The 24,843-nt window shown below is 47.7% G+C and overlaps 1 protein-coding gene across 3 annotated transcripts in view; it reads left to right on the forward strand.

The window, feature by feature from the left end:
- The first annotated feature begins 2,425 nt into the window (after positions 1-2,425).
- Positions 2,426-24,843, forward strand: part of ARID5B (AT-rich interaction domain 5B) — a 116,257-nt gene continuing 93,839 nt past the window's right edge. For 2 of the 3 annotated variants that reach the window (XM_054174686.1, XM_054174687.1), the window contains exons 1-3: positions 2,426-2,522; positions 2,745-3,005; positions 15,875-16,100. In XM_054174686.1, the coding sequence (XP_054030661.1) occupies positions 2,502-2,522; positions 2,745-3,005; positions 15,875-16,100 (508 nt within the window). In that variant the 5' untranslated portion in view covers positions 2,426-2,501. Of the gene's footprint in view, positions 2,523-2,714; positions 3,006-15,874; positions 16,101-24,843 lie in introns of those variants that run through there. The other variant, XM_054174685.1, reaches the window with a different exon arrangement.

The following is a 24,843-nucleotide window of genomic DNA, read 5'->3' on the forward strand; positions in this document are numbered from 1 at the left end:
CACAACCCAGCTGCTCCAGCACTTGCCCTGCTTGCCCCTGCTGTCTGTAGCCCTAGGAGAGCACAGCAGCTTTCCCACAGCTTGAGCTCCAGCATCTTCATCACTGGCTGGAAGCAAAGTCCCTTCCGAGGCGCTGAGGATGCCTTTCTGCCGCCTCGCTGCCTTATCAGCTGAGAGCTGTAGGGTCCACAGACTGGCCTTTGGGGCATCTTAGAGGGACGGAAAGCAGGAGAGATAAAACCCTCCACAAACTGGAAGGGAGGGTTTGGAGTACTCCGGAGTATTTTTTGCGTTTGGAATACTCTGGAGTATTCAGCAGGGAGGCAGCCTCCCTCTAGAGAAGCACCCACCATTCCTGGGAATCCCGGAGACACGAGCGGCAAGGATGTTGGAATCAAGTCCCTCACCCGCACGATGCCATTGCAAGCACTGTCCAAATTCCCGTGCCTGCTCCGTGCCCTCTGGCCGGGGCCAAGAGAGCGCTGGCCCGCGTCTGCTTCCTTACCCAGCACTCCCCAAAAACCACCCTGCGTGGCTGACGGTGGGGTGGCCCCCCCATACCCAGCCAGGTGCGCAGAGCGCTGAGGTAGCACCGGTTTCGCTGCAGCAAAGCCATCGTGGCCATACGCGGGACACAGCAGACTGGGTTTGCGCGCGGAATGCTCCTTTCGGCTCTGAAACCGTGGGGCCGTGCTATAGCCGGGGAGGCGGCAACCAGCGGGGAGCAGTGCGGCCGCCAGGGGGCGCCCAGACGGCGCCAGCGCCGCGCGCACTTGTTGCTGCCCCCCGCACGCTGTGTCGTGATGCACGCAGTGCTGACGTCACCGCGGTCGTCATTACTAAAGATCCTTAGTATTTACTTATTTGTTTATTTATTTGTTTATTAATTTATTTATTTGCGTGCCCGCCGTTTCGCGGCGAGGAGACTGAGGGGAAGGGTGCGGCTTCCAGCGCGTGCCCGCGCCGTCGTGTCCCGACCCCTCCCCAGGGCAGGGTCGGCAGAGGGGTCTTGGGAGGACTGAGCCAAGAAAGGGGAGAAGAGGCCGGTTCGGAGAACGGCGAGGCGGGGTGGAAGTGCCGCTTCGCATTGCTTCCGCGCCGCGCCTGCCGAACCGCAGCCGGCTGCGCTGGCGCGGAGCGAGACGACGTTTGGGGAAAGGACAGACATCTGTCACCCCTACCACTAAAAAAAGTGCCGGCCCGTCGGTGCCCGAGGCGCGTGGGTGGGTGGGTGACCCGGGGGCGCGGCGGGTCGCGCGCCACCACAGTGGCGTCTACCCGCGGGGCTGCAGCTCGTGGGGCCCCGATGGAAACTTTCTGTGCCCGGCACCGCGGGCTCACTTTGCGCGGGTACAGTGTCAGGAGCAGCCCCCTCCGGGGCCGGCCGTTTCCCCCGTTCCCTCGCCGGCACTGTCCGCGGCTGCGGCTGCAAGCCAAGCCATCCGCGTTAGCGCAGAATCGCGGAGGCCCCGCGGGATGCGCAGAGTCCGCGGATCTCCCCGACGTGCGGCTTGCAGGGCACAGGTGAGAAGCCGGCCCCCATCTGTGGGGCGCGTAACCGCCCTACTCGCCACCCCTCGCCCTTTCGCTCCCGCGGAGTATCCAGGCCTCGCAGTGGCAGTTCCCACAGCGCCTGGCGGATCGATAGCGCCGGCACGTCCCGCTGCGCGCTCCGCGGGCGCGGAGACAACGCGCCCATCACCGCAGCGGGACGCGCCTCCTGGCGCCCCCTCCCCTGGCTCGTTGTTTTTTCCTGGCCGAGCCGCGTCTCCCCGCGCAGCGCGGCGGCGCATGAATATTGATGTGTTTATATAATCGATAACCCACTTTTCTCCGTTCCCGGGCAAAAACGATAGATAAATAAATGAAGGGCGAGTCGGCCGCCCTCACAGAGCCGCCGGGGCGATCGGCTGGGCCCGCTGGGCGTGTGGGGAGCCGTACATGCAGACAACCCCGCGTCCCTCCGCACCGCTCCGCGCAGGGCGCAGCGGTGGGAGCGCGGCGGCCCCGCCGGGCGCGCGCGGGGACGAGCAGCGCCCCTCGCGCCGCAGGAAATGGTCTTTATATTAGACATATACAGGCAGGTCCTGTCAGATCCGCAGCGAGCCCGCCAGCCTTTTTGGGACCCAAAAATCGCTGGGCGCCGCGGGAAACTCAGCCGCCGTTCCACCGCCCTCTCGCCATCCACCTGGGGCGCGCTGCCAGCCCGCGGCATTTTTGCCGGTCCGGGTCGGGCGTCTAGGGGCCGGCCGGCGTCGGGCAGCGGCGTCGGCGGGGCGCGGCGGGGCGTCGGCGAGGGGGTCGAGTAGGGGGCGGGCGGCGGCGGGGGCGTCGCCGGCGCGGTGGGGCCGGGGGGCGGTGGCGGCGGCGGGGCGGCGCGGTGGCGGCGGCGGCGGGGGTCGGCAGGCGGCGGGGCTGGCTTTTCCCTGCCAGGACCTGCCGAGCTCCATTCACGCCAACAAGTTTGGGAGAATGTTGAGTTCAATCGCGCCGGAGCCGCGATGGAGCGCAGCGCACTGCAGGTACCGCGCCGCCCCGCGCCCGCGCCCCGCCCCGCCGCCGCGGAGCCTCCGCGCCGCTGCGCGCCCCCTCCCCTCCCCGCCGCACACACCTCCCCCCCTCCCGCCCTCCGCTCCCTCCTGCCCGCCCTCCGCCCGCCCTCCCTCCTCCTGCGCGGCGCTGCGCGGCGCGGCGCGGAGCCGGCGCTGGCGCTGATGCCGCTGCCGTGTTGTTGTTCCCCGCAGTGGGTCGGCGCCCCGTGCGGCTCGCACGGCCCCTACGTCTTCTACAGGGCGTTCCGCTTCCAGCACCGCGGCGGCGGCCGGGCGCGGGTCCTCTCCCTCGGCGACTTCTTCTTCGTGCGGTGCCGCGCGGAGGAGCCCGCCTGCATCGCGGAGCTGCAGCTGCTCTGGGAAGAGCGCACCAGCCGGCAACTTCTCTCCAGCGCCAAACTTTATTTTCTTCCCGAGGACACCCCCCAGGGCAGGACCAGTGACCATGGCGAGGTGGTAAACGCAGCGCCGGCACCCCACCTCCGCGTCCCCCCCTCTTACCCTCCCCACTCTGCGCTCATCCCCACCTGCATGTCCGCGTTCGGCTACCCCCCCTCCCTCTACTACCCCCACTCCTCCTCCCCGCGTCCCCCTCCCGCTGTGCGTGGCGGGGCAGCGCGGAGGGGCCGCGCCGTCGGGGCGCTCCAGTGCGCGCTGCCCAGGAACTTGGGAGGGCGGATGGTGTCGGGGTACGGGCGCCCCGGGCCCGACTGGCAGCGGAGTGTGTGCGGGGCTCGCCCTGCCCATCTCCTGCTTCGTCAACAAAAAAATTCCCAAAACACACAAAAAGAGTTAAAAAAATCCCAACAAAACACATGGAGGGGGTCGATATTGTTCGGGGCTTTTTTTTTAGTATTCGATATGTTTAAGAGGGCGGAAATTACGAAATGGAGGCTGAGGGAGATCAAAAGCTATAGAGCTGGCAGGGACGTGTTGAATAAAGTGATAAATGACAGGTACGGGAATAATACAGTCAAATAACTTGCAGATATGCCTGGGCGTATTTGGGAGCCGCCGGGTCGGCGGCGCGGACACGCTGCGCACCGGCACCCACCGCCGGTATCCAGCGCCGGCACCCACCGCGGCCCCGCGCCTGCTCCACACCGCCGGCATGGGGCTGTTCAGGGTGCGCCCCCCGCCGCATTCCCGCCCCGAGCCGCGTCCCCCGCCCCGTCTCCGCTCCTTCCCGTTATTTGGTTTTCTAATGTATTGGTTCAGCAGGGTCCGTGGTGTGGGGAGGGGGAGGGATGAGGTACCCAGGAAGAGCTGCGGAGATGGACCTCGAGAGGGGCTGGAAGCCAGGCAGGAGGGGTACGAGATGTATTTGGGGAACTTCTGCTGGAGATGCTGGCAGGGCGTGGGTACAGTAAGGGTCTGATGCCCGCAGGAGCTGTTGTCGGGAGCACGCGTGGCTGGCTGTAGGTGCCCACGTAGCCGTGTGCCCGTATACATGCATACGCAGTCCAAATGCATTTCAGAGGCACCTCCGCTCGCTGGCACCTCTTCCCTTTAATTTTCTGTGCGTGCCGCCGAGATAAGGGAGCCTTTTCCTAAGAATCAGGGAGATGACAGTGAGCAATGGATGCTCTGAAATTGCCCGTGGTGACTATTTAAAACTATGCTTCTGTGTGTCTCGTGTGTGTAAAATGGAAGATATTTGGAAGGGAGGGGGTGGGGAAAGGGACACAAATCATTTTAATACGCCTTAATGATCAGCTCATGTTACTGTGGTAGGAACATCAGAGAAAATTAATCCTACCATTACGAGGGAAGCAGTGCTGTAGTACGAGAGTTCCCAGCTGCATGCACCTTCCTAATAATATGCACAATTTTATTTATTTTTACATGCAAACACCGCTGGTAATTAGCCGTGTGATTATACTTGTGCATTTCATTGGGGCTTTAACTGATGTCATTCTGCATTATTCAACCATATGAAAACAATTTTCAATTAAGATAATGGCACGCCTTGAAATTATGCAAATGCTGGCTGTATTGTGTAGAATAATTATGACAAATGTAAAGCAGGTAAAAAGTTTCCTAATGCAGTTGTGTTTTACACCCCGGTGATGTCATTTCCCCTCTGGCCTAAGTTAGTCATTCATTAGCAGAGTAGCAGCAGCAGCAGCAACAGCAACGGCTCTGAGTGATACTTCTCTGGCAGGGAGCCTACAGAAACCGGCACTGAGAGCCAGGGCCTAGAGAGGGCAACATAACACTCCCATTAAGAAATGTACTTTGTTTTCACTTACTCCATTAACTTGTTTATAGACATCGGAATGATTTTTTATCATCGATTTTTAATAGTTTGGAGCAATCTGTATTGTGCTCAGGGACGTACCGGCAGCTGAGAGACAAAGGGCTGGGTGCTGTCTGGTGCTTCGCGAAGGGCTCTCTGGGTGGGGGTCACCAGCTTCATCAGCAGCTGTTTCACCTGATCTCCTCCTGTTGTAGTTCACTGAGTAAGTGATACCCGCACCTGTCCCAAAAGTGGTGGCAAGGTCACTTCTGGGGTCACAAGGCTTCCTAACTCCAAGCTAAGCTCCTGTGGGACAGGGTGCAATTCTCAAGTCAGAGGTGTCTCATAGCCATCAGGTAAATACCCCTAGTGGTGTGGGACTGTGGAGAGGCTAAACCACCTTGTCATACATTCAGAGGAGGGGGGCGGGGTGTGAAGTGAGATGGTGCTTAAAACGTGTATTGCAGACCTGCTGTGTTAGAGGCAAAGGGTGATGGGGGTGCTTACTGTCAATGATGTTGTTGGTGAGGGGAGCGAGTTGGGGAATCTCAGGATTGCGACTGAGCCCACCAGAGACTGAGGCATGGTTGCTGGCAGCTACCTGTGCTAGCGGCATGATTAACAGAAGCAGCTTGCTGCTTGTTTTCTGTAGAGCAGCATTGACACTATGACAATATTCAGCTAGTGGCTGGGAGAAGATGAGAAGCAAGGAGGTATGTAAGGCTTTTATTAGTCAGAAATTTCTGATGGCGTATTTTATCTGATTGCCAAATGTTTGAGCTAATCAGAGATAAGTGTAAATATAAGTCTTTTTATAGCTAGCTGAATTCATCATCCAGATTTAGACTGCTGCTAAAATTTCATGTTTCCATATGCTGATGCCCAGATGCAGCAAAGTGTTCAAGTCCAGGTTCCACCAGGGTACCCCTCCCTCCTGCCCAAGGCTCAGCAGCCCTCTAAGCACAGCAGAGAAGCTTTCTTCTAACCCTCAATATGCCACAAGAAGGCAGCTGGAGATTGCTTCCTGAAGGGCCTCAGTGGATGGCAAACATAGGATGGGTCACACACTGCAGGTATGAGCTCTCCTGGCACCAGTGCTCATTGCATCCCAGAGTGATGTCCATGGAATGGTTGGGACCAGCTCCAGCATCATGCATGAGCCAGGGGTCTTGCTGTACTGGAGCAGTGGAGGCCTTTGTATGGGAGCAGTGTTACCATTGGGGATGCTGTTAGGCAAGCTAGAAGAGTTTTGCTCTACTCCACTGAAAACTTCACTGCTGCTTCTAAAGCTCAGGAACTGCCTCTAAGATTACCACTGAGCCCAAATACTGCAGCAGGTGAAGCGCTGGTCAGAGTGGGAGCAGATTTCTCCCCACTCCCTCCGAGGGGAAAAAGTGGCTGACCTCCATTCTTGGAAGGGCCACCACCAAGGAAGACACTGCATTGCCCCAGGCTTCTCAGCTGCTCATGTACCAGTGCGTTTCCCTGTGTCACCTCCTGCACAGGATGGAAAGACCTCCATGACAGCAGGCACCTTGTGCAGGGCTTGGAGGAGGATGCTTTGTGGGTCTACAAAGGTCCAGATTGAGTGGCCGTGAGGCTGTGCTTCACGGGGCGTCTGTGAAAAGCAGTCCCCAGCTTTTCCAGCACCTGACTGTGAGAAGTAGTTGCCAGCTGTCTGCTGGCAGAAAGCCCCTGCCCCATGCCCTGGACCTTTGGCAATCTGGGAGCATGAGGTGGGCTCAGTCCCTGAATCCTGCAGCTCATGGGGTTCTGGCCAAACCTGCCTGCAGCTCATTTATTGCTCTCTGCTCCAAGGGGGTGATGTGGGGCTCTGGAATGGCTGACCTTTGCAGAAGCAGCTCTAAAGCAAAATGCTTGTTAGTGCTTTGTATTTTCGTGTTTTTAAAGGTGTTGGCATTAATTAGAGTGGGCTTAAAGATACATATCAAGGCCGTTGCTCATTAATTCCAGGGATGGTATTTGATGTAATGTGTACAATTCCTGAAAACCCAAACAAGTAACTAATTCATTGTGCATGGTATGACATCCCTGCATCGCCCTGCCTCGTGGTGAACACTGCTTCTGCTGAGGCTGGACTGTCAGTGGGGATCTGCCTTTGGTTCATTCATCAGCAGCTAAGTTTACTACGAACTCATGTTGATTTCATCTCTTCTCTCAAACTGGGCATCTGATGCAATGCTTTTCGCCTTGCAAATAATCCTTACTCATGCAAGTAATTTACATGAGTAAGCGTTGCTCATACAGAGGAGAGGAGAGAGCTAGTTTCCTGTAATTATTTCTCTAGCAGTATTTTGCATTTTCTGACTAATTGAGGGAAAGGAAAAAAAAGTCTCTCCATAAATGTATGTCATTTGTAACTGCAGAAGAGATTCTTCCAGAAAGTTAAGGGAGGCAGTGTGCTTATTTTGCCTTTCTTTCAGGACAGATGCTCACAGCCTCCCTCCAAAGTTTAATTTGTTTCCGAGGGGCTGTTTATGTGTGGGGTCCTACCCCAGTGTGTAAAGGTAGAGTAGGCTGGCCCAAGCACGGTGCCTTACACTGCTGGTGCTTATTGCCACCCCCACCTTGAAAAATGTGCTCCTCACTCTGCAAAGCAGTTTGCTTTTTGGGAGACGTAAGAATCTGTGCAGTTGTATTGGAAATGAGAACAGCCCTGGTTTAGTCTCCACGGTGTGTGCCTTATGCTCGTATCTGTCAACACTGGCAATGACAACACGTTTCAAACATGCAGATTATGATTATTAAAGGGTGCTTTAAAAATCATGTTAATAGCATCAATCTCCACCGTACACTCGCTCAAATTAATTCAGCTTTGGAAATCAGGCACACTGTAATAGCAGCGTTAGAGAAATGGCATTTGTCATAAAATATCATGGGTTTGATAATTGCGTAGCCACTCTGTATATTTTTATCTCTTGCCACCAGTAGCATATGCTGGCAGAGGAAAGAGAGGACAATGATATTACTCAGACAAGCCACATGTTGCTAGCCATTAGCCAGCCATCTAGCATATCTGGTCACTTAGGGCAGATTCCTTTGAAATTTTTTTTAATTTATTTTTTTTTCTCCCCTGCTGCTTCCCAGTGCATTCAGACTGTAAAATACACCCACTGCTCTCCAGAGTGGCTGTTCCCAGTCTGATCAGTGGCACTAAACATTAAACTCTTGTCTTTGGAGAATAATAGGCCTCACATGGTACACCCTCAAGCATGTTGAGATACTGTGCAGGCTGGAAAATAAAAATGTTCTAATTGTGTCTTTTAAATAAGCATAGGAGTGAATTAATTAGACTATATTTTGTCTTTAGTTGCTTAGTTACACAATAGTATTCCTAAGCACAAGTAAGATAAATTGGCTCTTTTTGTGCTGCTTGTCCCTTAATCATAATTACTGTATTGCTCAGGAGAGTAAGGCATACGTAGAGTTTGCATTTTTAATAATATTCAAACAATATGCGAATGATACAGAAAGTATCTTCTGATGCAAGTTCTCCTGTGCTTTTATTCGGGAAGTTCTCCTGCTAGGGGAGCAATATTTGCATGAGTTGCTCAGAGATGTAGTTCTGGGAAAAACATAATTGAAATATTCTTGCAATGCTTGTTCTGGCCCTTTCATTCGCATTCAAAATAACAATGCCTTAAGTCTCTGAACAGTCATCCACTCTTGATTTAAGAGCTTTTTTTCTTTGTGTGTGTGTTTGTGCATGTGCGGTGTGGGTTCACACCCAGCTTTAACCCTGCAGAGCCTAGACGCTTGCATGATTCACAGTGTCATATCAAGTTGAGCTTTTTATTTTGTAGCTAAAATGCAGTCAGAAGGTCAGATGAACATCGGCATTTTATGGCATTAATCCAGTGACCTTAATGCTTGGCAGGCGTCCATGTTTCTGTGTGAAGGTGCCAGGGTTATAGATAATAAAAAGAGTTTGTTTTCATTTTCTGGATATTTTAATCTTTCTTTGCAACACGTAGCCTCGGGTTTGGGGGGCTTTGGGCTGCTCCTGGGGGCCAAAACTTTAATGTCTTCCTGGTTGTTGAGCATTAGCTGCTAATGATGGGCAGATTGATACAGATACTGAACAATGGAAGGTTCTGGCGAGAAACCCCCTAGACATGCTCAGTGGATGTATGTGAAAATTGGCTCCATTGTTCTGCTGTATGAAAAGCAAGTAAATTATTTACAGATATTTGCTAATTAAAGCACATATTGTTTTACCAGCACAATAGAACACAATATAACAAAAGACAAAAGAATAAGCTTGCATAATTTAAACCTGCTAATGCAATGTAGTCCTTGTTAAGAAAAATATAATTATGTAATCTACGAGGAAAGCTTTCTGTACTGTAACTGTAGTAGGCAAAATTAGGAATGAATTGCTTGTCAACTTGCCTAAACTGAAACAGCTCTTTGAGATCTGTGAGCTATCTGACGGGAAAACATTTTGACTGAAGCCTATTTTCTCTTTGGTCAGAACTTCTATCTGCAGTGACAGATACAAATTCAATTTGAACCTCTGCTCAGGATTGGGAGGAGAGAGAAAAAATCACCCCAGAAATAAAGGAGGAGCATCACAGTAGAAATGCCAGGTCTAGCTGCCCACAGCCATCCCTCTGTGTGCTCCATCTCCACCCAAGTTCTGGCCCAGATGTACCAGAATCCCACAAAGCATCCTACAAAGACACAGTGCTGTCTTGCCCTAGGACATTTTGCTTGTCTTGCTTTGGAAAGTACTGAGTCATGCAGAAAAAGCTGCTTGCTAATACAAGGGAAAGAGAATACCATAGGGCTTCACGTGCTTCACCTGTGTCCTTTATCGTAGCCTCTTCTTTAGGGTTTTGGACCCTGGCAGACAGCATGGATGTGTTGGGATGTAGAGTTTCAGACAGCTCTGTGTGGCTGTGCTTGACTAGGGAAATACCTGTCACCTGAATTTAACAAGATCATTATAGCCCTTTAAGGTAATTAGCAAAGGATTACCAGATGAAAGGTTCTGCTTTGGCCTCTTCCAAATTCTCCTGTGTGCCAGGTGAGCTCGTAGGCTGCTTGTGTTTCCATTCTCCCCAAAAGTTCATGGGTGGAGAGCAGTGGTCTCTGCAGGTCCTTGCAGACTGGCGTCTATGGGGAATGTTGCAGACTCAAACCCAGCAGACAGTTCTGCTCCATGCATCCTTCAGGACACTGCTCTCTGCTTTGAGCTAGGGGATTCCTGAGGAGATGGCACAAAATGGGGCAATCAGGGCAGGGAAAGGAGTTGGATTTTTGAGGTCTCTTCCAACCTTGGTGATACTGTGAAAAGCTGCCCCAGTTTGTGCCAAGCGCTGAAGCGTTTTGTGAAGCTTTCCTCTCCGTTGGTGCCAGTGTTTTAGCTGATCTGTGATCCTGCAGTTTTAAAAACCCTTGTGTACTTCCAGCCTACAGCAGGTGGAAGGGAGACAGGACCTTCTTACAGTAGAGGAAGTCTCTGGGAGCAAAGCAGTCCTGTGTAAACTTTCATTGCCCCTTTAGAGCTGAATATGGTCCTTGGAAGAAAGCTTGGATGAAGTGCTGCTTTGTAGGAAATGAGTTGGAAGATTTGGGTTCAGGTTCCTGAGTGGCTTCTGCCAAGCAAGTTAGGGATGAATTGAGATGACTTGGTTTCCACCACTGTCCTAAAGCCTTGGTGGCATCTGTATGGCAGAGAAGGTCTTATAACTGTAGATTCTACTAACAGGGTGGTTTAGTTTGACAGTGCTATGAAGTATGGGTGACAACACTTTGCTCAAACACTCAGGTAAATGCATTGCTACAGAAGAGGTGTTTATTAGAAATAAGTTCCCTCCTTCTTTTCTCCACCTCCACAGCACAACCTTCTGTGCCTTAAAGGGATCTAGAGCAGAGAAGCAGATTCCTGGGGTGAGAATGGCATTGTTACTGTGCAAAGTATGGGAAGGTTCCTTTCCTCTGTATCATACAAAATAACAAACACCCAGAATGTAAGGAAAGCCCAGAGTAATAGAGGCCTTTATGCTCAAATGAAATACGCAGTTGTTGTCCTTGGTGAATGCAGTCCACAAGAGTTGCACAGTATTTTTTGCTCCCCTGGATGAATGTTTTCATCAGCAATGTACTAGGTTGTATAATAGGCATCCCCAGCTATCGACCGTGCTAAAGGGTTCGGTAAAAAGGCTTGAAGATGTTTTGTAATGTTTTGTAATGCAAATCACACTGATCAGATAAATGGCAAGCAGTGTCTCCTGTAATTATCAGCAAGAGTTTTTACACTGTCTCCTGTTTCTCTCTAGGCCATGTATTTGATGTTAGGAGACAGCCAAGCAGGTGTTCAACTCACTCGTGCCCTCCAGAATTCCTTAAATGACCTCTGGAAGCACTGGAGTGAAAACAGTCACAGGACGTCAAAATTTTGAGCTATCTCAGTCGCCGTAATTCTGCCTGGACATCTTTAAAATATAAATCTTTCCTAGTTACTGGCAATGAGTGAGGAGTTGTGACGTACTGTATGCACACATGCAGTCAAGATGTACAACCTCCAAGTGCTGCCCTGTGACTCTCTGCCTCGTAAGAGTTAATATTTCTTCTAAAAAAATAATTATCTGCTTTAAACTATTATAACTACCTGACCGCTTTCCCTGATTGCAAGTATTTCAACCATCTGCTGAGTCAGGCAATATAGCATTCTGTGCTTTTGGAAGGCTATGATGGTTGCTTAGACAACAGTGACATAATATTTAAGCATAATGGCTCTCGAGGAGATACTGTCCCGTTCTCCCTGGATGGCTTCTCTGAATATGCAAATCAAATGCACTCTTAAAAATATAACAGGGGTGAGAATGGTTTGTATCACCAGCTTTCTGAATCTTCTCCCCATAGGTGAAATTATACTTTCTTTAGGAGTCTTGTAAGAGGCATTAAATTATAGGCTGACTAGATACCCACTTTTATAGAAACAGAAGAAGAACTGCCTCTTTTTATAGACAGTGCTTATTTCGAGATTTAGGCAACTTTGTGGCTGAGAAAATCATTGCCATTGGTCGGTCAGCATCCAAAAAGGCCCATCCAAAATAAATCTCATTCCTGAATGGAGCTGAAATCTGCTAGCTGTTTCCTCCTGCAAACCTCATCTTCCTGTAGTAGGAAAAAACCTGCAATTAAAGATCTAACTATGCAATGGACACCTCATAAACATATCTCTTCAGATCGCAGCTAATACACGAGGAGTTGGGTTTTGTGTGGATATATATGTGCATTGTGTGTGACGTGGGTGGTTTTTCACATTTACACAGAGATAGAATTATGAATGACATGAAGGTTGTACAGCAGTTTTCTTTAATCTTCTGAAAGTTTGTTAGTCATGTGTCACCATATACCTGTGTTTGTTTTATTCAACATCTGTATTCGTTTGCCACCTCGCTGAAAGGAGTTCTCTAGAAGGGCTGTGGCAGTAGGTGTGCAGCAGTTGATGCTGAATGGCTGTGTGGGCTCACCTGGCTGGCAAAGCCCTGCTGGTCCCAAAGCAAGTTTAGTGGTGACACAGGGCTGCAAGGCATTTTTGCTTAACCAAAAAGGAGAGAGACCCTTTTATAACCTGCTGCTCCAGAAAAACTAATTGAAAAACCCCACAACTCATAGTTTGGGTCTGAGCACTTTAGAAAGGTTGCTAAAGAGGATGTGTGAAAGCTTGGCAAGGCACATCGAAATCCCAGAGCTGATGAAATAGTCGGGTGACCTCTGTTTGGGTCACACTGGGGCAGATGACCTCTTGTGTTAGCAAACTGCCACAGTGTGGGGAAGAGAGTCTCTGTGGAAGCTGCCCGTGGCTCAGACTCTTCAGAAAGAAAGTGTTGAAGTCAGGGTGAATGTTCTGGAGACACAGTCCCTAGCTGATGAGATTGGCATTAGCAGTGGCACTTGGAGGTGGATGGTGTGCGAGGAGTTGGGGAGAACATGGCTGATTATCTTTGAATTGGACTCAAAACCATCAAGAGCTCAAAAAATTAACAGTGAGGAAAGCATGTCTGCCCAGTTCCACTGTGCATGGGGCCGTGTGACCCAAGGCAGGCCCTGAAACACACAGGCTAACTTTTCTGGCTGAAAGAGAGCTTGACTGCATTTCCCTGGTGCAGTCATGGCGATCACTAGTGGTACAAGGGGAGGGCTCAAGGCAGTACAGGTGTGAAGGATGGCTGAGCACTTCTGGGTGCTGGAAAAGTGGCGATACCTAACCTTCCTCATGAGGGGCACATCCAGTGGCCATCATCTCTGCAGGCCAAGCCTGACCTTGTCCCCCCTCTTTCAGGGTGACCCAAAGCCCCACAGTGGTGTTTTTATGTAAGGAACAGCTCTGGCTTTCGGAGGTGTTGACAGCAGTGGTGCAGCCATTAGAGCAGGTGCAGGATAGATGCTCTTGGCCCAGCAGCCATGAAGTGTGTGCTGCCACTGCTTACTGATGTGACAGGGACCAGCCTAGCAGCCATGAGCAGGAGGCCTGTGGTCAGGTGTCCTCCTCAGGCAATCCCAGCCAATTTGAGACCAGGCCAGCACCCTTAGGGACATGGCTGCTGCAGAGGTGACAGGGCAGACCACAAAGGGGGCATGACCTAGCACTGCTTGCCCAGGGTGGTTTCAGCCTTTAACTTCACTTGTGTGCTCAAGCACTCTCTGGTGCCATTCTGGGTACCCATTTGCAGCAGCTGTGTTCAGAGTCCCAGTGCCATTTTTCAAAAGGCTGAGGCAAGTACTACATGATAGTCTTACTGCAGGGTCTTTTGGCCCCTCATGTCGGTGTTGGGATGCTGAACACCACGCGTTTTCATGGCCATGCCATTGCCACACAAAGCGCATGGCTGTGTTGTGCTCTCTCCTGCCCCCTGAAGCCCCCTTTCCTGTGCTCGTGCCTATCTGGTTCCCTGTTCATGGTGGCCTAGGCAGAGCCAGTAAGTGCTCTGGCATTGCTTCACCCTTGTTACAGTAGAGTTTCTTTTCGTGTTGGTTTTTTCTCCCCCCCCCTTTTTTTTCCCTGTGTACACATCATGTGTGTGCATGTGAAGGTTGTATTCTCAAAAACAAGTTTATTCATTGATGATGTAATAGTGATTGTACTTTTCTTTTGGTTAATAAATTGTCTGTGCAGCTTACTTTGTATACCAGCCAAAATTAGTCATACCAGTTCTTGGAAAGGATATGAAGAAACTAGTAATTGAAATCATAATCATTTGATCATGAGAGCTATTTGGAAAAGAATATTTTAACCAAAACCACGTCTGATCTCCAAGACAGGGGTTTTTTTAAACTGCTGCTAAATCGATTTCTCTAGTGTCAAATACTAGAAATTGTGTAGTAGCTGGTGCTAGAATTCAATATCCTAAAAGAGGACTTCATCCAGAAATTGCTGAGACTGTTTGCAGGCAGGCTGATATTTATGTATACGCTTTTCTTTTTTTCTATTTAATAATCACCATGTAATAGCTATAAAATGCATAGCGACTACAGCTTTTTTATTCCAAGTGGATGGTGTAAAGAAATTGGGTGAAACTATCCATTGAAATTGTACTTTGCAGTACCCAGTGCCTGTTTGCAAAGTATTGACATTTGTCATAAACAGAGATTTAAAACATCACTGCTATTGTTTGTTGTTTGGTGGAAGCTCTTACGCTGTGCGGTGATAAAGGAAGATTTTATTACAAGCTTACTTAACATATAAGCATGTCGTTCATTTCTGAGCAAATATTTGCTGTAGCACTAAATGTAATGAAGGTGCTGCTTATAAAACAATTTTGTATTATATAAGGGAGAGCTGTTTTCCACTGGAGATACTTCAGGTTTTGTATTGTGTGTAGCTTATCAAAATAATGCACTTTTTTCCCCCCCCCCCGTTAACCAGTATTTTATTTCCTGAGGAATGTTCAGTGGAAAAAAACCAACAACACACACAGCGAATCAATCATGCTTTTCTCTTTGTTTAATAACTCAAGGAATTTCTCTCCCCTTTGCAAATACTTGTATTTATTTGATAGAAAAAACAGACGCTGGTTTATTTATTTCAAGAAAGGGTGACCTTCCCTGGCGCTAGAAACGCGTGGTGCGCGAGGTGTGGTGCGCGAGGTGTGGTGCGCGAGGTGCGGTACGCGAGGTGCGGTGCGCAAGGTGTGGTGCGCGAGGTGTGGTGCGCAGCCAGCTCTCGTTACGGCGTAACTGATTTCTGCTGTTTTAAGTAAAAAATCCGGAGGAGTATCTTGCCCTATATGTGTGTGTGTTTATTTGTTTATTTTTATAGAGGCTTTCTTGAGCCCTTGCCCACTGGAGTCAGCTATAAAACATTCTGCTTATTCATCATGACTGAGAGGAGTTGATTGTTTCCTGGAAGGATAAAATTCAGCAATTAGAGCTGTTTAATTCGAGTATATATTCTGGAGGCTAAACTAAGTTTAAGTGCTTTTCTTAGAACGTATGTTTAAGAAGGGGGGAAAAAAAATTACAGTTCTGATCTTGAAAAAGGTTTTAAGAAACATGAGAATGTGCAAGTTCTTTTGGTGGGAAGCATGTAACATTTATGTAGTATTGCTTTTGGGATTACATCACAGTTTTATTTAATTTTAGGACAAAAGTTAAATTCAATATTTGTATATAAGCCAAGGGAAAATGTACCATAAACACAGGAATTTTCTGGTGAGTCAGAGTTCCAAGAATCTGAGATTTACTTAGTCCATTTATTTCAGGTCTAGCTATAACCATTAGTCATCCAGACATGAATTTTTACATTTGTAGCTAATTGCACCTAAAAGACAAATTTTCCCTCAAGGCTTTGGGTTATACAGAATGTGATTTGGCAACCTGCATTTCAGACGCCTTTTAGGATCATTGCCCTGGTCCTAGAAGTTGTCTTTAGATCATATATATTTGCTTTGAATAAACAACTAATATTAGGTGGCAGGAGGAGCAAATTAAGTACTGGCTATTCTAACTGCTGACACCAAGGCAGACTTTCCTGAGGCGGGTGGCGTTAGGGGCTTGTCGGCTGTTGTGGAGCCCCACATGACGTGTTGTATTCTCATTCTTCTTGCAGGATGAAGTTATTGCTGTTTCAGAGAAAGTTACTGTGAAGCTTGAGGACTTGGCAAGATGGGCACAGTCCGATTTCTCCAAGTGGAAGTGTGGTTTCCGGGCTGAGCCAGTCAAGCTGATGGATGTAGGGAAAAATGGGCAGAAGGAGGCCTTAATGAGATACAGGCAATCCACACTCAACAGTGGCTTGAATTTCAAGGACATCCTGAAGGAAAAAGCTGACCTTGGTGAGTATCCCTTACTTTGTCCTTTGGGGAAGGGCCTGTGGGTGAGCATCTTTCAAAGATGGATGAGCCCAGTCCTGCCAAGATGTCACCAAGGTATGTCTGTGCTTTGCTTTGGGCAGAGGTGTGGTGATGAAGTACCTGAGCCCAGTGGTGGCAAGCTCATTTCAGGCTTCTTCAAAGATTAGTATGGGGAAGGTCGGTGATACATGTCTGCTCTGTGGGCATGTCCCTGAGCACTAAGGCTCCAACCCTGAAGATGCATGCGCAAGTAAGTGTTAAGGGCTCTCCCTGGGGCTCTGCAGGCCAGATGGGGTCAGAGCTGCATGTTGTGGGGAGAGGAGCCTGACACATCTTCCTAAGGCCTCCTTTGACAGGTTTGGGAGAGCTATAGCTTTTCTGATGTCCCATCTTCTGGAAGTGCAGGGTTACCCCCTCCTTCTGGGGCTTGTCCTGTCTCCGTGTAATCACCTTTGTTCAGAAGGGAGATGTTCCTTCCATAGCTTTCTGTAGTCTTCCATTATAAGCTTATGCTAGCTCCTAGCATAGGCCTCTGCAAGCATGCTACTGTTCTCTCAAGACAGACCTATGGTTTCTAGCCCTGTCTGTTTCTAGGGAGGAAGATGGTAGCTCTGCTCTTGAGTGGCTTTGGTGCTCAGACAGTGACGCATCCAAAGTCTGTGGTTGACACATCCAAAGTCTGTGGTGGGGCCCAAGGGGCAGTGGATCTCCTATTGGTATATATGCCCGCTTGTGGTGTCAGGACCTTGGATGTGTAATAACTGTCAGAGGGATGTTTCTCTGTTGTACCAAACTTTTAACAAATGTCTCAAGTTTGAAGAGCATCAAGTTTAGGCCATAATGGGTGGAAAGTTATGAAATTAAAAGATGAAGCTGATGCATGTGAGGAAATGCTTTCTCCCATATGTAAATAGGAGATGCAGGGCCAAGATCAGTTTTATAATGATGTTACTATGTTGGCATCAAAACCAAGTTACACTGAATTGAAGATCTGTCTTGGATTTATCTTCTGCATCTTGTTTTTCTGATCTTATCGAATGGTGCAGTGATTTTGTCAATCTCATATTTCACCATTAGATTCATAGGTTGCAAGATTAAAGTATGATTTGAAGTTCTTATTTTTCATTACTTCTCCAGGGGAAAAAATAACCCATGCATTTCTTTCTCTTTTCTTTTACTCTTCTGAGTGGTTTCTTCTGGTTCATAATTACATGCAGTAATTGTCTCTGCTATTGCCCTGGCATCTACTTTACGCAGCACATTTATTTGCATTTGTTTGTTGTGTCAGAAGAACTTTTGTGTGTTAATGTTCTGTTGGTTTTGTTTTTAACAAATAAAAAAAACCCACCTTGTGGTAAGTTATGAAATTGTTATTATCTACCCTAGGAGCCAAAGAAAATTATCTTTAAGCCTAAAGCTTATAGTTGCATGTTAAGTCTTTGAAAGTAGGGGTTATACTGAAAATGCTTGTGGAATGCAAACTATATGGTATAATTTTGATAACCCACATTCTGATGTTGCTCATTTTCAGTTGGTGGCTCTGGCTTTATTGTTGGGTCTTTTTTTTTTCCCCACTTGAAAACAGTATTTTGACTAATGTTTGGTTATGATTGCATTTTTCTTCATTATGACTGGTTGACAGAACTGAAACCAAAGGTTCAAGAAGACCAATAGCTGATTAGGCACGTTGATACAGACCGCTGATCTAGCCTTGGAAAGGCAACCAAAGAAATACCTTAAATCCAGTACTAGGATGATTCATTCACCAGACCCAAGAATTTAAGCATATTTTGCTTCCTGGATCTGAGAAAAACTCAGAAAAAACATGATCTTCATTGCTTATGAAGAAGACCTATTTGGTTGTGTCACGTAGAAACCCATGAGCTCTGCTGTTTGGCTTAACTATGGAATGGAGGTTCAACACCTACCAGGTGAAGAAGATTTACTTCTTTCATTCTGAGTGGTTGGTCAAGTTGGCATTGCGCTCTGGCAATCGTCATCTCCCTAGCTGTAGGCAAGGAAATGTGAGCTGCTGGTGTGTATCTGCTGTCAAAATGGCAGGTTTACTGCCTGTTCTGACATGTGCCCACAGACCTTTTCCAGTACTTAGCATCACGCCAACAGAGCAATGGTCAGCTGCAGTGATCAAAGATTTATTAGCAATAACTTTTGCAGTAGGTCTCCAGCACAATGGGATGGGGTTGTAAACTGTGAGGGAGTGCAGTGCACTGTCATGCAAAGGTGTCTCTGGTGAGAGCATGAGCACAGCTATATTAGCAAGGCTAATCATTCAAAATGGAGAGGCGATCTGCTGCACATTCACCATTTCAAACACCACAGTGCAGTTCCTGTCCTAATCAGGATGGAGATGTTTCACAGAGGGCTTCCTCACTGGGCAGAATGAGGCAGCTGTGATGGTGCAGAGTACTTTGTGCAGAACTTGGATCAAGGGAGCAAAACCCTTCTTGTACTAGTTTGGCAGGCCATGCATGAGTCTGTAGTGATGCCCATGTTTAACCCTAGCTGTAGACAAGGAATTTGCTAAACCAGGTGTTGAAATAGCCTGGATAAGCAAAGTGATCTTCTGGACCCCTTTTTTCCTATGAAACAGCATGTTTCCATTACAGAGAAATCCCATAAAAGTGAGTAGATTCTGAGATTTTTCCTATTAGATGTTTTTGAACTGAGCTGTAGAAGGCAATAGAAAATCATATCCCTACCAGAGAGATAAAAAAAAACTTTATAGAAGAAAGTCAGTTTTCTCACACTATCCAGGAGCGGTGAAGGGTGAAATAACCCGGATGAAATGAAAACATGGCTGATGCAGAACCATAGAAGTGGCACTGCACAAGCATATTGAATTGAACACACTGCTGCTGGGAGCAGGGCCCCTGTGTGAGCAGCATATACCCTGTGCCATATACTCTGTGGCACTCGCTTAGCCCAAACTAAGGTGACTTCTGGTTAATCCACAGCCCAGAGAAATCAGGCACCTCTAACTGAAAGTTCAGTAGCTCTGTCTCTTTCATTCTTTCTCCTCTCTTTTTTTTCCCCCTTGTCTCTCTTTTTTTCCCCTTATTTCTTCTTTTCTCTTTTTCTTCTCTCTTGCCTTTCTTTTCTGCCGAAACTGGGTTTAGTTCTGTAAAACACCGTTGCTTTTATCACTAGTGAATTATGCAGAACTTCTCCTTAGGACTGTATTAAATAGCAGATCTAGGAACGGCGTTTTTGTGTGTGTGTGAGCTTCAAGATTTCAGCCTGAAAAATGTTTTTTAAGAATTACTTCTTTCTGCCTCTTGAGATATTTATGTCATCCATTCTGCCCCTTCCTACAAATACGTCAATATTGAATGCTAGCAGTTTGTGTCCTAAGACTATTTATAGCTTTCTGAATATTTCTTTCAAATGTTGAGAAAAATAAAGAATAACAACAATGCAGCCTATAAAAATAGGGTTGCTCAGGAATGTATTATTCATAATGAACACGAGAACCTGTTTTTCCAGAAGAATTGGTCTGATTAAATCATTCACGACTGAGGCCGCTAGTTGTTTATTTTGGTTTTTAGAGTTATTTAGGGGATTTTTCTTCGTAACAAATGGACTCATAGACCCTTATTTGGTAAACCAGTGGGAAGTCACCGCGAGGAATTATTTCATTTTACAAAATTTTTAGCAACTAAGCAATGTAAACAGTCCCAGTTAAATATGGCCAAGTTGCGAATTTGTATTCCTCAGGCTACAGTCTGAAAAAAAATCCAAATTATTTTATATAACATTGCTTCTTACAGACTTCCTTTAAGTGAAGTATGAAAGCTGCAGTGTAAGCTTTATTGGCCTATAAATATGTCATTATAGTTGGACTACATTTATAAGCTTTGGATTGTTGTTTAAGCCAAGAAAATATGTCTCTACAGGTTGACTTTTTATTGAAACCCTTTGAGGCATACAACAGAATGTATTTTAGGCCAAGGTTATTAAAACAGCATTTTCATTTTTGCAGCAGACTCATTGTCAATTATGCTGCCACAAACTGTCTGTGGATAGGCAGTTATGAATGGTTTCATCTCTAAATGTGTCTTTAGAAAAAGAAATAAAAGATAGAGGAGTCAGAGCTGAAATTGAGAGAAGAGACTGAGGGGAAAATGACTGAATTTAGTGCTCACCATCTCTGTTGGTCTGGGTTAGGCTGGGCTGTGGCACTGCCTGGGTTTAGCCCAGGAAGAAATGGCCCCAGTGCCCCAGGCCAGGCTGGGAAGGTGGGAGCACCTGCTGCCCAAGACAGGCAGTCTGCATCCCTCTGGTTCATGGGTTTGTCGTGACAGAGGTCAGGGTTTGGTCCCCAAACTGTCATTGCTGTTCTTTTTATTTGACCTTTTAGGAGTCTTTATGATGCCAGAATGTATGGCTGAGGTTGCCACACAGTGGGCACTCCAATTCCTGCGCTGGCAGCATTCATAATGGGAATGAGCAAGCTCTGGTCTATACTGTAGCCAGGCTTGCTGCGGTTACTGCTTATTTGTTTGGATCCAGTGAGGGGGTACCCAAAGAAATTTTAGCAATCAGTCCTGTCCTGATTTCTTCCCCCAAAGTAATGTATTTAGGGGTATAGAATCTGGATCTTTGTTCTCTGTGAAATCCAGGAAAACCAAGTACTGCTTCTGTCTGAGGTTTATGTTTTAGCAGTTGCCCTTTTCTAGTCCTTAGGTGGTTTTCCAGCAGTTGTTGCCTTCGTGTGTCTTGAACCCTGCAACACTGCTTGCTAGGCAGGGACTGGATGCTGCAGGACTGGCTCACCTTCTCTTCTTTACCAGTTTCCTAATTTGCATAGCTTCATCCAGGAGTTTGAGGCTCATCATCAGATCTTGTGTTGATGTATAAATTGACTGATCCACAGCAGATTGCAGGGACTTTGGAAGGAAAAGCAGACTGAGGATGAACTATCTTCCAGAAAGGTGCTGACCCCTCAGTGCCCAGGCAGTCACTTGTGCCCAGCCCCAGTGGGCACCAGGCTCTGGCATGGGACTTTTAATTTCACTTGCCAGTGGCTTTGTAACAGACAAGGCTTCTCCACATGAAGATTATCAAGTCGTAATGTAGTCAAACTATAGCATTATCGAAGCTGATAATCTGCATCTGTAGTGTGCTCAGACACTTGCGGTGACTTCTGAACGGAGGCTGACTCTCCTTTTTCATTGTTTGGCATGCGCTGCTGAATTCAGGCTCGCCTGGCTTAACTTGATGCAATAATTTTCTGACCAACTAATTGTTAGCTATTGAGAGTGCAGCTACTTGGGATACTTTGTGTCTAAGTCATGCCTCTAACTCTTCCCCTCCCTTCCTTCCCTGTTTGTCTGCAGTCTTCGCCTCTTCTTTGTGCCTTCCTGTCCCCATTGCCCTAACCGAATGCCATTTTGATCTTGACAAAGCTCCTGTAACTGCCCCATTATCCCATTTTCCCCTCTTTGCCCTTGTACACTGTATGCTGGTTTTTGGCTTGTGGGTCAGAATGACCTCTGTAACTCATTTTAACCAGTCCAGTTGATACAGTTCTTTTGCTGTAGATGAGCATATTGCATGACTTGTCTGCTGTTCTCCATGGAGCCTGAATGGAGGAGGATGTCCCCCTTGGGGAAACAGGGCTGTGGCCTGGCATTTTCTTCTGTGTTTGTGCAGCTCGTAGCACGTGCTGGCATTGTGCAACAGAACAAGAACAGTGGCAGGCTGTGAAGTTGTGCTTTTGGGCTTGCTCTTCAGAGAGGCCTTGGAGCAAGAAGGCTTCCTTTGGTTGTACATATTTTGGTTTAGTCACCGCTTACCTTTAGCATTAACATGTTTGGGATTGGAGGTAACCCAGGGTGCTGAGCAGACAGACAATTTTGTCTGGCCTTGCATGAAGAGGGCAAGATAGAAGTTTATTTTGTTATTTGTCATCCAGCTGGTTTAAGATAGCTAATGCTTGTTGGCTTGTTGGCCTCAGTTGCTGGCTGCCTTGTAAATGCTGGAAGCTGATGCTGTTGTTGGATGCGGTGTACTCTCGATACTCCTGTAATAATGACGTTTTCTCCTGGAAGTGACCTGGGCTCCCATACCATTTTGGGGCTCCCCCTGCTCACTTGCCCCTCTGTCTTGAGCCTCTGCTGCTCTCCTCTGCATCTCTCTAGCTTCCCTGGGAGGAGGTTGGTGGGGTCCTTAGGAGGTTGCCTGCAGCCACCTGGTCCTTCCTGAGGCCACATTTTTGCCCAAGCAATGCTGGGATGATTTAAGTGCTGTTAATTTTTTCCTTTCTCTGGAGACAGCCTACTTCATTACAGAGGAAGTGTATTGGGATGACAAAAACATTTCAATATGCAGCACTGGCTATGGAGGCCTTTCATTCACCACTGGATTGTGTTGAGCCTCATCTATTTGTGGCTCTTGAAAGGAGTTCTAACACCACACATCTCAAACTTCAAGCATGCCTTATCAAAGAGATAAAATTTGGATTGCTGCTCAAACTTTGACCCACCTTTGAGTCCTTGTAAAAGGGGGCGGTATCATTCCCCCTGGGAATTGAGGAGGTGGGTATTTTGTTCTTTGAAATGTGGAAGGTCTACCAAGAAATGTAAACAAAATCCCACATAGCTTCTCTCTTCGTAGCCCCTAAATCACAGTGGCTGTTCCCCACCCCCACTGGTTCCTGCAGCAGGAACAAGCTAACATGATTATCAGAATTCTGCTGATAGCAGTTGTCACTGTGTCAGCATTTTCAATTATGTATTGGTATGACAGAGTACTTTGTCGTTAGTGTAGAGCACAGCCATTTACAATTAAAGTTCTGCTCTATTCAGAAACTTCAGGGAAAGAATCACTTCTGCAAAGTGAGAGGAGGAAGAGTTAAATTTTGCTGCCTTGTGAAGCTAGAGGGAACTACCCCACGTTCTCATACAGCCGAAGTTGCAGCAGTTTGCACCGTCAATAAGAGTTCTGTTGCAGCCTTTGGTTGGAACTGCAGTAGCCTACGTAATTAGAAAATGAGTAGATAAAAAAATAAGGACCATTCATAAACAGTGTCAAAGCAGCCAGTGTGGGACAATGTCCCTTTAAAAATGATGGCTCTTTTTATTTTTGTCTGTTTTTAGCACCGAGATTGACCTTGCCAGGCTGTGTAATAACCCACATGTGTTTGCTCTCCAGGATTTTTTCCCTTCTAGTCACTGTTGGATCTTGTATTTAATTCTTACTGACCATGAGGTTTTGTTCCAGTAACTGAAAACGTGTGCCTCCTGGTGCAGCACTGCTGTGCTCTGAGTATGACTTTATCTCAATGTCTGCTTTTTAAACTTTTTCCTTTTTTTACCTTTTTTAATGTTCTCTTTTAACTTCGCGTTTAGAGGGTGCTGTTTTCCCTCCTCAGCCTTCCCTCTAGTTTCCGTCCCTGCCCATATTGTTTCTGGGTCCCAGGGGGACCAAGTTTGGGACGTCTATTGTTTCGTGTCCCTGTACTTCCCTTGCCAGTGCTGTGGAGGAAGGTGATGACTGGTCTCCTCTGTGTGCCATGGTTGCTACTTAGAGCTGTTGGTCCCTCATAGATCATCGATGCCTTTAGTCAGCATTGCAGACAACTGAAAATTGGCTGAGTACTGAGATCCGTAAACTGAGCCTATATAATATTGTGGTATAGTTGGGTGGGCCCTGTGAACATCCTCCTTTTCCTGCCTCTCTGCTTTCCTGTACTGTAATTCTGCACTGCTGGAGCCTGGGACCTGGAGTGCTGTGGTCATCTTTGACTCTGAGCCCTCCGTTAATCAAGTAAACGCTGTCTTCATACCAGCTCATGAATTGTTCTGGCTTGTGACTTGGGCTGCCATGCTGAGATGTCAGGCTCTTCTGTGGGTGCTGTTGACACCATGGCCAGACCTGGGTGTCAGTTGCTGTCCAGGGGGAAGAACAGACAGACTCAACTTACTCACTGCCTTCTTTTCTGAATTACTCATTACTCCTGTGCCCAGGAATGTGGCTTACCTTTTGTTTACAGGCACACTGCAGTGTACCTGGCCTGTCATTTTCTGTCTTCCTAAATATCTTAGTCTGATTCTGACTGCCATGTTGCAAGAGAGACTAGGGCTTGTTCTCTGAGATACAATATTCGTCTTACGGATGACTTGGCCTGTGCTATGGGAGTTTGTCAGAGAAAGCATCTTTGTGCATCTGAAACTGAAGGAGGAGACTTCTCCCTCTTCTTTTTCACTGAATCACTTGCTAGGACAGAGGCACACAGGAGCAATTTCTGGTGGGGTGTAATACCAGCAAGTGGCTATGTCAACATTTGTGAGGACCTCAGCAACAGGAGGGGATGGGCTCTCAGCTTGCTGAGGTGAAGCTTTGCTTGGACAGGCAAGGGAAGGTGGAAGATGAGTAGGCAACAAAGAGAAGGATGGTGTTGGACAAGAGTGCGGGAAGGGGACTGGCTTCAGCAGCTGAGTATGCAGTAGCAAACCTGCCTTCCCAGCGTGGGCAACCCAGAGATCTCCCACAGCATTGTGTGTTACCTTTGTGAACACCAAGATGGGCTGTGGGGATTGCAGGAGAAGGCTGTGATTCTGGCATCCTTGCCCTTGCCAAACTGAGTTTTAAGATTCTTGGTATCGCTATTTTGGCTGCTTAATCCCTTTTGGTTAATTTAGTTCATGCTTGTCTTTGCTGGCATTGTGATCCTTGTGTGATGAGAGCATTGACAGACAAAAGT

The sequence above is a fragment of the Dryobates pubescens genome, chromosome 30 (genome assembly GCF_014839835.1).
Source record: "Dryobates pubescens isolate bDryPub1 chromosome 30, bDryPub1.pri, whole genome shotgun sequence".
Classification (NCBI taxonomy): Eukaryota; Metazoa; Chordata; class Aves; order Piciformes; family Picidae; genus Dryobates; species Dryobates pubescens.